The sequence below is a fragment of the Myiozetetes cayanensis genome, unplaced genomic scaffold (assembly GCF_022539395.1).
Source record: "Myiozetetes cayanensis isolate MyiCay16 unplaced genomic scaffold, myiCay2020 scf4, whole genome shotgun sequence".
NCBI lineage: Eukaryota > Metazoa > Chordata > Aves > Passeriformes > Tyrannidae > Myiozetetes > Myiozetetes cayanensis.
In genome coordinates, this window is record NW_026087631.1 from 1,290,746 (window position 1) to 1,303,384 (window position 12,639).

General features: G+C 45.8%; 2 protein-coding genes across 3 annotated transcripts in view; both read right to left on the reverse strand.

The window, feature by feature from the left end:
* Positions 1-3,092, reverse strand: part of CDC14B (cell division cycle 14B) — a 43,529-nt gene extending 40,437 nt beyond the window's left edge. Inside the window, exon 1 of one of the 2 annotated variants that reach the window (XM_050329898.1) lies at positions 2,964-3,092. The gene's annotated coding sequence lies outside the window, so the exon portion shown is untranslated. The remainder of the gene's footprint in view (positions 1-2,963) is intronic. The other variant, XM_050329894.1, reaches the window with a different exon arrangement.
* A 2,940-nt stretch (positions 3,093-6,032) lies between these two features.
* PRXL2C (peroxiredoxin like 2C) lies at positions 6,033-10,409 on the reverse strand. The gene is made up of 6 exons (XM_050329658.1): positions 10,230-10,409; positions 9,754-9,822; positions 8,197-8,250; positions 7,678-7,783; positions 7,319-7,450; positions 6,033-6,713 (listed from the first exon to the last, which is right to left on the reverse strand). The coding sequence occupies exons 1-6, from the start codon at positions 10,407-10,409 to the stop codon at positions 6,586-6,588; spliced, it is 669 nt and encodes a 222-aa protein (XP_050185615.1). The 3' UTR covers positions 6,033-6,585.
* Between the last annotated feature and the right edge of the window lie 2,230 nt (positions 10,410-12,639).

Consider the following 12,639-nt stretch of genomic DNA (forward strand, 5'->3'; position numbering starts at 1 on the left):
TACTTTTTAGAAGCTTTCAGAAAAAAATTAGTTTTCTACTTAGGACACTAAGTTTACAATGACAAGCAAGCAATAGTGGGAAAAGGGCAACCCAATGGTTTGAAAAAAAAACCAACACAAAACAACACAAAACAAAACAAATCAATGAATATATTGAGTATTTCACTATCAGCTCCAAGTGACAGTGTAAGCAAAATGATTCACAATGGAGAACAAAATAAGCATGTACAGTGCAGCTTAGAGGATCCTTTAAGATGTCAGTTGCTCACTGACAACAAACTGGATGTATACATTCAGCAGCAAGACAAACAAATGTCAGGAAATGCACCATGATGCTACATTACTTAAAATTTTATTCCATGTATAATTAATGTAGTTACTTCATTTTAGAATTAACTACTGAAAATAAGTGAGAAACATGCACCTTTTTCCTGAGGTTTATACATTATAATTCCACCTCTTCTTTAAAATGTTCTTTATAAAATCAGAGCAATCACAAAGAAAAGCAGCCAAGGAAAGGAAATGAACAGGTTTCAGGCATCTCACAGAGGACTGTTACATTTTCTTTAGATCATATAAATTACTTCTCTCAGAGATCAGAAGGACATGGGAATACACTTCCAATAAACAGAAGAAATGCGCTCAGTTCCAGCAAATTGAATTAATACCAGCAAGCCTCACGCATTAGTTGGCAAAGAGGAAATGATAAAGCTTACCATGCAGCTTAATAGACCAAACAAAATAATTTTTAAAATAATAGCTTTCTTGAAAAAGTGAAAAAAAAAAATCTAGATGATTCTGGTTAATAATTACTCTGACGAACAACGGCTGATGAATACAAGCCACTAAAAAATAAAGAAATGCAATAATTAGTGTAAGTATTTTGAGTATAAAATTCATGCAAATAATGGATTAGAAACTTTGCTGTTTATGAATGTAACACACAAGAAAAGTCTGCAGCAATTTAGGTTTATGTTCTGCTTCTATCTTTTGCAAAGATGAAAATCAGGGTAGCCTGCAATGTTCTTAATAAGTTGGGCACTATTTCTGTAAGCAGATAAGCTAACACATGCCTTTGCAGTGGTTCAAATATTTACCAGTATGCTCACTTTTAAGAGTAAGGCTTTATCTGTCTCCAGTCCAAAACCAGTTACTAATTTCTCAGAACTGCATTGTGAAAAGGTAGAACTGATAGCTCAAAAATTTGACATAACTTTAAAAGAGATGAATAAAAAGGTAAGCCTGTCAGCTTATTCTTTTAAGATTTCTCTTAAAAAAAAATACGTATGACGTAGCAGTGAAAGAAAAATTAGACAATATTCCCAGTGATAGAAGCTTGTAAACAGTAGCCACTGTGCACAGCAAGACCAGGACAAAATTAAGTATTATTAGATATAATAGTGCACTTTAATCAAATTTGTTATACTGGGTACTGCCAAACATGGTGAAATCCCACTGAAGAAACAAACGCAAGTCAAAGTCTAGTTGCTCTATTGTATTTAAAAGGGTGAGCATTTCCTTGAAGGAGAAAATACAGTAATTTAATGGGCCTATTGATGCCAGACACACATTGTCAGATCCAAGCAACTGCTGCATGAGACTGGTCAGAGACCTGTTTGCTGGAGATGTGAGCTGGGCAGGCCTGCATGGTAGGCCAGGTAGTGAAATTACCCGATATCAAAAAAAAATCATCATATGTCAAATGAGGGGTTTCTACACTTAACCTTAGAACTGTACCATCACCATTTCCTATATAAATGGTTGCTGTTATAGTAAAAAATACACATACGGAGTTATTGTAGCCTTAGGGTTCTGCAGGTAAGTACACCATTATGTTTCTCTGCGAAGATTAGGCCTGAAACGCTGTATTTTAGGTGGGAGTATTTAGGATTTTACTCTCTAATAGTATCGAAGCTTTTTAAAAAGAAGGATCTGGGAAGCTTCGGGAGTTTACATTCTTCCCACATCGCTACACCCAATTTTCAAACCACGATCTTACGGTTTTCTAAACACGCTGTTATCTATCAGACACTAGATAATTTAAGGAGCCCTGTTTCTTGGCACAGAAGGAGAAGGTACACTGGTGCCTTTTCTCCATGTTTGCTCTTTGCACTTTCGCTTGCCCTGTCCACAGACATTCCCCATGTCCCTCAGATATGTGCCGAGAGCTTTATCTCTTGCTTTTTATGAGAAGTTGTAAATACACCACCACTCTCACATTCTGACACACGACTCAAAAAGTGATTTGTTGTTGTTGTTGTTGTTTTTTGGTGTTGTTATTGCTGCTCTCGGGCAAACTAAACTCAAGGTCGTCTTGTAGCCGGGGAGACTCAAACCTGAACACAGGACTGTTTCGGCTTTGCTCCAGCAGGCTTCTTAAAACAGGCAGGTTCCTGTGCCAAAACAAAGCACGGCTCGGCGCCTTAGGTCACGAAAAGGAGGGACGACACTGAGCTAACCTGACTGGTTTAAACCCAGCTGTTTTAACTCTCCGGATAAACCCGCTGGCACTCCAGTGCCAAGAAGAGCTGCGACGTTTGCCCATTGTTTTACCCGTTAGCCAGCAAGCATGACATCAGGGGAAAGATTTATATACATATATATATATATATATACACTCAATAGAGGGAGAAACGCGCTACTTTTTTCCCCACCCCAGAGCGCGGCGAGCGGACAGAGCCGTGTTTATCGTTGCTTTCCGTTTGCTCCCCCAAGCCCAGAACGGCAGCGCAGGGCAGCGGGGTGCTCGGCACCGCTGGATTGTTTATCCCGCCGGGCGAGTTTTGAGAACAGTGACACGGCACAGACCCCGGCTGGGGACACCCGACCCCCGGGGGCTGTCCCCGGGAACCGCCGCGGGGGGACGGGACAGCGGGACAGCAGGACGGGACAGTGGGACACCGCCGGGACAGCGGGACGGGACGGGACACCCCCCTCCCGCGCCCCCGGCACGCCGCCCTCACCCGCGATCCTCAGGCAGGTCTCCGGCCCGGCCGGGAGCAGCTGCCGCCGCTGCCCCTCCGCCGCCGCCGCCCGCGGCGCGCCCCGGGTCCTCTTGAGCGCGGGCGGCGCCGGGGCTGCGCGCGGCGCCGCGCCTCGGCCCAGCTCTTCCGCTTCATGGCGGCGGCGGCCGCGCCGCGCCGGGGCCCTCATGCCGCGGGCAGCGAGGCAGCAGCAGCGCAGGGACCCCGAGCGGCTGACGCGGCCCGCGGGCACCGCCCGCTCCCGCCCGGCTCGGCCCCGCCCGGCACAGCCCGCCCGGCTCGGCCCCGCCCGCCTCAGCGCCGGCGGCCGCCCTGCTGGGCCCGCGCGGTGGGGGCGGTGGGAGCGGCCGGAGCGCGGGGCGGGCGGGGCGGCGGGGCCCCGGTAACAGGTGGGCCGGGGGGCCCGGGCCGACCCCCGAGCGCCGCCCCGGCCCCTCCGCGGCGCTGCCGGGAGGGGAACGGCGTGACCGGCACGGCGGGGACCCCCAGAGCCCGCTCCCCAGTGCGGCCGGAACGCTGCGGGGGAGCGCGGCCCGCCGCCTTCCCTGGGGCTTCGCCGCCTTCCCTGGGGCTTCGCCGCCTTCCCTGGGGCTTCGCCGCCTTCCCTGGGGCTTCATCGCCTTCCTTCCAGGCGCCCCGGGTACCGAAAGAGGGTCCCCAAGGGCATCTGGTGCTGTAAGGCCAGCAGAAACCAGTCCGGGACACTTCAACCTTCTGCGCTGAAAGCGGAGAGTTGAAATAGCTGGGTTTAAATCTGCTTCTTAAGACGCAGCCGTACTTTAAAACACAGTTGTATGAAATAGGTGTTGTCATAAATCAAGCCAGTAGTTAGAACAACTTCTGAAAACTGCTGCCTTCCCTCCTCTGTCTAATTGGCCTTGATGGCAGAAAGCCCTTGCTCGAGTGTTCTGTCTGCTGAGTGCGGTGATAAACACTGTTGACTTCCACCTTTCACTGCGTTACATTTCTTAAAATATTCTTGCTAAATAACCCCAGAGACCTAAAATTCTGCTGACACTTCGAAAACCACTAGTCCCAGCTTCGAATGCGGCCGTCGTTGTTCCAGTTCATTACGCACGTGGCAGTCAGTGTCTCGCAGTGAACTCTGTGAAGCTGTGGCCAGAGAGATGCAAAATGCGGGGCCTATACCCAGATTAGGGCTGCTCTTCTTCCAAATCCTCCTCTCTGTCTTCTTCCCTCTTCTCATTTGTCTGCACTTTGTGAGCCTTTCTGAAGTGATTTTGCTGGGATAACACAGAGGCTGTGGTGTGGTTTCTGTCAGTATTGAAATGGTGAGGGTGGATGACTTCAGCCCCCAGAGCTGTCAAACTACAACTTCATTCCAAGCCCTTTTAATAGCCCACAGTTCTTTTAGCTGTAGCTAGTTTTGTTAAATGTATTTGTTAGCAGCAACAGAACTATTACCATTGTTTATTAATCTTACTAAAAGAAGCCAGTTAGCCAAAAACTTCCCTTAAAATCCAAAGCACTGAGTGAAATGATTGCAAAACAAAAGTGGAACTGGAGTCAGTGTCCTTAGCTGTGATTATCAAGTGAATGAAGCAGAGTGGAAGCACTACAAATAAACTGGGTATTCATCTTTCTTTCTCTTCAGAAATAATTCTTTTTCTGTGTTTATTGTCTTGGTTTTACAGCCGTAAGACCAGTTTACCAGCTTGCTTTTGGCTGTGGTTTCAGTAACAGAGAGGCAGACGTGTTCCAGGGTTCCTGACATACTGAGAAATACCAGTGAGCTGGGGGAGTGCTGGAGGGAGGGGGCAGCTCCTGATTTGTGAATATTGGAGCAGTGGTTCACCAAGAGCAGAGTTCGCTCCCCTGTGAGCCTCAACTGCCTGTCCCAGCCTGTCATGCCCAGCTCTGAGGAGGCCTCTCCTTAGCCCTGAAATCAGGTGGGTTTGGAGTCTGCAGGTGGCTGCCTTCATCCCTGTGCTGAGTGCTCTTTAGTCAGAGCAGTACTTCTGCATTAATAACACCCTGCTTCGAAACACATTGTATCAAGATGGGGATGTAATTAATAACTTGCTAAGGCATAGTACCTTTAATAGAATTACAGGGCTCGGTATGTTTCTTAAGCGAGCTCGCTCTTTTGCATCAAGGAGCTCTGCATTTAATTTCTCGTGCTTTCCAGTGCCTGCTGGTGACCTTAATGGATGTAGGAACAAACCTCTTCACAAAATGCCACTTTAAAATTGCATTAAATCTTAAAAGGGGAGAGAATTTTCAGTTGAAATATGTTTATACAGTAGCATTTTACCGAAGGCCAAAGATCAGAAACTGCAGAGGAGGATATGCTCCCCCATAAATCTTGGACAGTTTTTTATTTCAGATTGCTAAAAGAAGCAGCTGGTGGACGAAAGAGGGCACATCTACTTTAATGAAAGCAATAATAATAATAATGGCCAGTCTTCGCGAGCGAAGATCCGGGGAAGGTCTTTACACCTTCCAGCCTGCGCATTGGATTTTTTAGGTGAGACACAGTGTGCACGGAACTGAGCCCACCCTTTAATCCTAAGGTTCATCTGCCGGGGCCAAGCGAGCTTGGACGGTGGCAGCGAGGTCCTTAGGACGTAGGTGGGTTGCCTTTAAGGGCTAACGAGCCCCACCTGCCCGGGAGTGGCCCTGACCGGGAATCGAACCCGGGTCTCCGCGGTGATAGCGCGGCGCCTTTACCACTAGACCACCAGGGGCTCCTCTGAAAGCAATAGGCTCTGAACATAAACACTTCTAGAAAAATGGATAATATGAAATCTGACAGAACCGCAACCCAAACTGCTGTTGTCCTTAGCTCAGTTGTCTAAGACACAAACAAATAAGGAGAATTTATTCTGAGACCTCTTGCTCTGAGAGAAAGTACATACATACAAAGAAAGAACATTCTGCTGTAAATCTTCCTAGGAAAACAAGTAATTGACTATAGCTTGCTCCAAAACCAATAGTCTGATCAGGTGTATGTTTAAGACACACTTCTCCCTAGTCCTACAGACCCACATTTTTGTTTGACACAAAATAATTGCAGACAACAGGTGATGTATTTAAAATATTTATTTAAAATTATGAAAAGTATTTCATAATGTCTGCCACCGCATAATGTCAGATGCAAAAGTAGGCATAAGCCTAAATCCCCGTGTTCAACACTGTGACTATTAAAAAAATATTTTAATACAAGATTGTCATACGGTGCTGGAAGCTTTAAAACAGTGCTGAGAAGTACTGGATTGAAAGTCAGTGTTGATCTGCTGAAGACATGTTCTTCTGACCAAAATAGGATTTTTTAGTTTAGTGCATCTTGAAAAATGATTTTAAAAGTATATTAACAAGATTGTTTGATGAGACAGTAATAAGCTCCAGGATTTTTTACAATCAGCCTCAGTTGTGCTTTAGTTTTTATTATCTTGTACTCAATGGGAATAGCACTTTTGTGTCCATCTTCAGTGCCAGGTAGTTTATTCTGTGCTCTCATTTTCTAGATAAGGTGTCAGATGTCCTACAAAGACACAACATTACCAATGCTTGTTGGAATTCACTGGAGAATTGTTCTTGTAGAGCACAAGTTTTAAAAAAATTATATATTATGTCAGCGTCATATGTCAATTATCTGGGGTTTGTTTGAAAAATTCACTGGTTTAACTCCTGCCAGCTGCAAAACTGTATTAATGGGAACATGATCCAGCCTGTTTTTATCGAGGTGCAAAAAATGAACTTCATTGCCTGGAAAGGAATAAGAATAACATGTAAATTACTGAATAAAATATTTATTTATTCAAATATGTAAGTGAATCAAAGCAGCATTCTGACTTTGTGCTAGTACTTGTACAAATGTGTACTAGCTCCGCAGATTGCACAACATACTGTATTTTAAGCAATGACAATTTTTTTTTAATTATGTTAAAAAAACAAGGAACATTGATGCACCTGACTAATCTAAATCTGCTGTAGCATGATGCTTCCTAATGATGTGAATGACTGCCCTGTTGCAGCTCCCCCTTCGTGCCCTCTACTAAACATCAGATGCCTTGAATCAAATGTGAAAACAGACTGTAGGTAAACACCACGATGCCAAAAAAACACTACAGATTTCGTGGCAGTTTTTCCATCAGCACTCCAGTCAATTTCTGCAGGACTGTGATGAGCTTTGTGCCACCTCTGTGGGAGCTGGGACTACACAATGACACTTTGCAGATTCCTTCATGCAACAGAAATCACACAGCTGTACACAAGAGTGTCTCCTCGGAACCCACAGGGACAGCGGGCGAGACGGCAGCAAACAGCTGAGGGAGACAGCTGTAACTTTCACACAGAACAAAGCAGCTCACCTGGGCCTATAATCAAAGCTCCTCCCTGCTGAGCAGGGTCTCCTTGGAAATCAAAAGCCGGGCCAGTCATTGCTCTCCATATGCTCCTCATGCTGCCCAGAAGTGTGTTCGATTTCACGTGAGGGCTCCGCACTAAACAAAGCCACAAAATATTGTTATCTATAAATACAAAAGTATGTAAGAGCAAGAGCACTGAACAGCTGCTATGAATAGTTTAGAGATTACTGATTACCAGCATTTTCACAAGAGACAATCTAGTGGGCAACTCACTTCCTATTTACTCTGCAGTCATACTATTTTATCAGAGCATTCATGTTTTGTTTGTGTAAGTCCAAGTAAGGTGAGAAAATTATTCTTACCTGATACGTTACTACCTTCACCTCTTTTCATGCCAAGCGTTTTATAAATTTCCCTTTGTGGATCTACATACATTTCATGTGTATACCCAGTTAAACTGCAAAAGGGCTGCAAAATATATGTATACACACACACACAAACAAAAAAATAGTATTTTTAAGGTTAAGGCAGTGACTGGTTAGGGTCTGCTGACAACAGAAAAAGTACTGACTCCCTGCCAGCTCCACCCTCCCCGCCTCTTATATGGAAGCTGTGTATTTGTCATGTTAAATTAAAGGCCAAAAATTTTCAGCCTCAAAGCTTTTATTAAAACAAAGCTTCCAGTGAAACCAAGAAAAAATGTTTCTTAGCAAGCCCTAGTGGTTTTTAAATTGAAAGTTTGAGTTATTTGCTCAACTGCCTCATGAATACTGTCCTTTTTTTCTGTAGTTGCAAAAGACCATCTTTTCACTCAGAGCAAACCCCTCAATACAGACCATTAAGACACAAGAGAGGAAACCTTTAGCGACTACTTTATTTACCTTGATGTGATGATAAGATGACTGCCCAATAACTATGAGCCTCACGTTTGCTTCCTAGAACAGAACAAGGGTATTGAAGTTGTAAAGAGAAACTCGCTGTTTCTGCATGACTTCAAAGCATTAGCAGAATCTGGTGTCCTGAGTTAATAATCACAGTGCACTGAGTTAAAAGTATTTGAAATTAAAATCACTTACATGTTTGGAGACTTCACCTTAGTCTGTCACCCACGGTCAGAAGCAACATTAATTTATTAAGTGATAAATTATATTTAAAGACAACTTTTAAATTACAGATGTGTAAACTTTGAGTTTCCTGTAGCATTGGTGGCATTCTCTTTTTGATTGCAACACGCTATGATTTTGGAAATTCAAAATTTCCGCTCAGTTGCACCTACCTCTAAAGAAGCAGCATGGAAATGTTGGTGCCCAAACAGCTGTGATTTATATCTACAGACACACATTAATAGATATAACTTGCATTCAGACATACTGCTGTCTCTTGCAGGTGCAACATTAGGCCTGAGCCTAAAACAGAGGCCAAAACTTGAGTTCATTTAGATGCCAAGTAAAAACGGTTAATAAAATATGAGGTAGTTTCATTAGCGTGTAATACTTGCCTTTCCCATACAGAGTCATTTTGCTTGTTATGAAAAGAAGCCCTCCTAGAAACAAAATACACTAAGAAAAGCATGGACAGATTTTGATTGTATATACATTTATTTGAGGAGTTAAATTAAGAAAATGTCGTTCCGAGTACCACTGGTCCAGTTTAGAAATATCTGTCCTGAGAAGAGAAGCTGCCAAAGACATTTCCCCTTTTTATCCTCAAGTTCCCAGTCCATCTCAGATGGACTTAGATGGACTTGCTGTCAGCAATGACCTGAGTCATTGGCTATGCTGCTGTTGGGAGTAAGATATGACAGAATTTCAATCGTCAGTCTGGAAGAGACAGATTGACCTTCCACATTTAGCAGGAGATCGTTGTCTTCTCTGGTGTCCCCTACCACCCACCAAATACCTGTCCACAGCACCCCCTGCCCACTCCTCCTTTCTGTCACTGTGTCATTCCTGTTTGAGCAGCTGCCCAGAGAACAGGTCACACTACTGATGCAGCTTACAAATAACCATAGGAAAAGATACTGCTTTTAATCCAGATCAATTTTCTGATCTTGTTCCATGCACAACCATCAGTCAGCCCTGCCAGCATAATGGAAAGGGCAGTAGTTAGCAGTCAGGAGAAGACAGCTGTCCAGGGCACTACTAATACCAGAAGGAATGCCTGTCAGATGTTGTCTAGCTGTCCTAACACAGCAGTAAAAAGAGCACCAAGCTAATAGGGCAGGGAGAAATAATGCTGCTGCAACAGAGCGTGTAGTGCCATAAATCCTTTCCTGTGTTTCCTAGGCAGATTCATTATTGCTGTTGTAGCAAACAGTGGAAGTGCTTCTTCTGAGCCACTTTTTTCTTCCTAGAAGCCTCATGCAAGCCTGTAGCTGGACATAACAAATCAGATCGATGGCAGTGACCCCACATACATATTAAGGGCAGGATACTTACTTGTAGAAATGCCTTGGGGACTTTTGCCAGATCTTCTACATATTCTTTACAGGTGTAACACAAAAAATTCTGCAACATAGCCAAGTGGATGTGTCAGAAACAGACTTAATTGCATAGCAATGAAGACACAGATTACTGATTTTGGGCACACAAAACTTTGGAGGAGAACAGGAACCATGAATGAGAAAGATTCCAGTTCTTTGAAGTCACCAAATCTGGATTAGGATACTGGTTTAATCCAAGCCTGAACAAGGACGCTGGGCCTGCGGCCTTGCTCATATTTTTATCTCTAGATATCGCAGGAACGCGATAGCTGGCTCAACAGCTGGGAAATCAGCGAACGCGACACTTGTTTCCCTAAAAAAAACCCGCGGCTGAAGAAAGCATTGGCCTTCTGGCAGACAGTGTCACCACTTTACCCCAGGACCGCAGGAGCCGCTCCGCGCCCTCCATCCCCGCCGCGCGGCCCCGCTCACCCGCACGAACAGCACGATGGCCTTGCGGTCCCGGAACAGCGCCTGGAAGGGGACGCTCCTGCCCTCCCGGTCCAGCAGCAGGCAGCGGGCAGCCTCGCCCAGCCCCGCCGGCTCCCGCCGCCCCACGCCCCGCGCCCGCCCGACCTGCTGCGTGACCGGCGGCGCCCGCGGCCCGGCCATGGCCCCGCCGGCCCTGAGGCGGGAGCCGGGGCTGCGGGAGGGGGCTGTGGGGCGGCGGGGCAGGGACGGGGCGGGCGGGGAGCGCAGCGGGCCCGGCCCGTTCCGTCAGGGGGAGAGCCGCGGGCGGCCCGCAGGGGACAGGGAGCTGGCGGGGGAAGGAGCGAGGGACCCGCAGCACGAACCCTGCGCGTCCCTCAGCCGCTGCCAGCGGGTACTGTGCGCCCCGAAAGCTTGGGGAAGGCACGGGGAGCCTGGCCCGAATGGCCCAGCAGGGCCGCGGCCGGGCCACCTGGGCTCAGGGCTGCTGGCTCTGCCCGAGCTGCAGAGCGCTGTGAGAGCGAGAAAACCGCACCGGGGCTGCCGAGACACACAGAACACACGCCAGACACGCTCCCCTTGTTCTAGCAAAAGCAGAACCTCACGGTTCTTCGGCAGCTGAATAGCAGAGGGTGCTGAGCAGCGCAAATGCTCGTGTGAGCGCATCGTGTGCGCGCAGAAGTGAGTGAACAGTTTTCCCTAAAATAAGAACAGTAGGCCGTTTGAGAGTATCATCGTCTCTTGGATTATTGTGTTAGCTGAAAACTTATAAGGACAAGAGCACTTTTTTTGTGGGGCGGAGAAAAAGATGTATCAGAGAGAATAGGACCGAGGGGACCTCCAGAAGTTACTCTGCTTTGTGAAACTCTCTGACTATACTAGCTCCAAAGTTCCCTGGCAAACTGTCCCAGTGTCTGCATGTTAATGTTACTCAAACTTACATCCCCTATGCTTTGGATTAAGCTGCTTTTATACTACCAGGAGCGAGCACAGAGAGCAGGTTGGGTCTCGCACTTCAGTATGTCCTCACAAAGACTTTGATTTAAAAGCTGAAGAATTAAAATTAGTAAAAATCAGTAAAGAATTTCTGAAAACTGTGAAGCTTAACATTCTGCTAGATGCAGTTGGACCCAATGATTTTACAGGTCTTTTCCAATTTAAGTGATCCTATGACTGTGATAAAAATTAAGCAGTATTAATTCACCGTTGTTGTTTTCATCAGGTTTCTTTCTTTGTTCACTTAACAGGTATACATTTTACTGCCCAAAACATTTCTTCTACTAGCAGTCCATAAAGAAAAGTGTAGGTCGTGCAGCAGCCCTCTGCAGGCCCCTCAGCAGTACCGGTGGGAATGTGCTGCCTACCCTTGACTCCTGCAGGACACCGCAAAGCAGAGAGAGCTGCCGACTTCTGACAGGCTTTGCTCTTGATCTGGAAGCTGAAGTGGACAGGCCACGACCTCATTGTGTTACTGACGCAGTAAAACCTTTGGGCAGCATTAGGCAGGGCTCAGGGGCACTGCTCAGTACTTGATCATCAGCAGAGCTTAGACCAGGGCCCTTGCGGCTGGAAATGAGAGCCTGCCCTGCAGTCACACCACTGTAGGGGATCTGCTGCCACAGCCTCCGAGTGGGAGCACAGATAAGATTAAGACTGGGCAGTCTGGTGTCACAAATGCAGATGATACTGCCCTGGGTCAGCCTGCATGTAGCTGACCTTATGTCTAGTGTCTAAAAAGCTTGTTCTTTCCTGATTGGATATGAAATCTCTTGAGGAGCCCAGCCTCTCTGGGAGAGCTGCTAATCATTCCTTCCAAGCCAATAGAGACTGCCTGCAGACCTTGCTTTATTTATTCTATTTGGCCTCCTTAAACTAGCTGAAGCTGCATATCCTTAACACCTGCTTTCAGCAGTATGCAACTGAGGAACAGCTGCTTTCTGCTCAGGATGTTTGCCAAAGCATTCTCTAAACCCCTCAAAAAAAAGTGTTTCTAACTTTTGATGGTGATTCTTAAGTGCTGCTAGAATACAAATACTGCTGCCACCCCCAGTTTTACAGGGAAAGAATAGAGGCAAAGGCAATTGTACATGTTCTCTGGAAGAGGAGACACTCAAAATTAGCAGTCACTTTTTGAAAGCTGAAGTTTAAAGTCTTTATTTAACATAAATGTAACAAAAATACACATATAAATCCCACTAATTTGGTGAGAAGAAAAAAATCCATATCTGTTGATATACTGACTGTCTAAGAGTGAAGGCTACTAAAACCACATAATTCTTCAGCATGTGCTGTGAATAGGGAAACTTCCTCTTCTTTCCCCTTTTTTCTTTATTGCTCACAAATATAAAAATGTGGATAACTTACAAAACACACTTGTCAGCGTGATGCATTTTTCATTATCTTAAGGAGAATC

Bases quoted from the DNA above. Each gene is read 5' to 3' on its own strand.
- PRXL2C (XM_050329658.1), bottom strand. From the start codon at position 10,409: ATGGCCGGGCCGCGGGCGCCGCCGGTCACGCAGCAGGTCGGGCGGGCG. The intron at 9,823-10,229 runs GTGAGCGGGGCC...GCTATGTTGCAG, and splicing joins CCATCGTGCTGTTCGTGCGG to AATTTTTTGTGTTACACCTG. The intron at 8,251-9,753 runs GTAAGTATCCTG...GTTCTGTTCTAG, and splicing joins TCCCCAAGGCATTTCTACAA to GAAGCAAACGTGAGGCTCAT.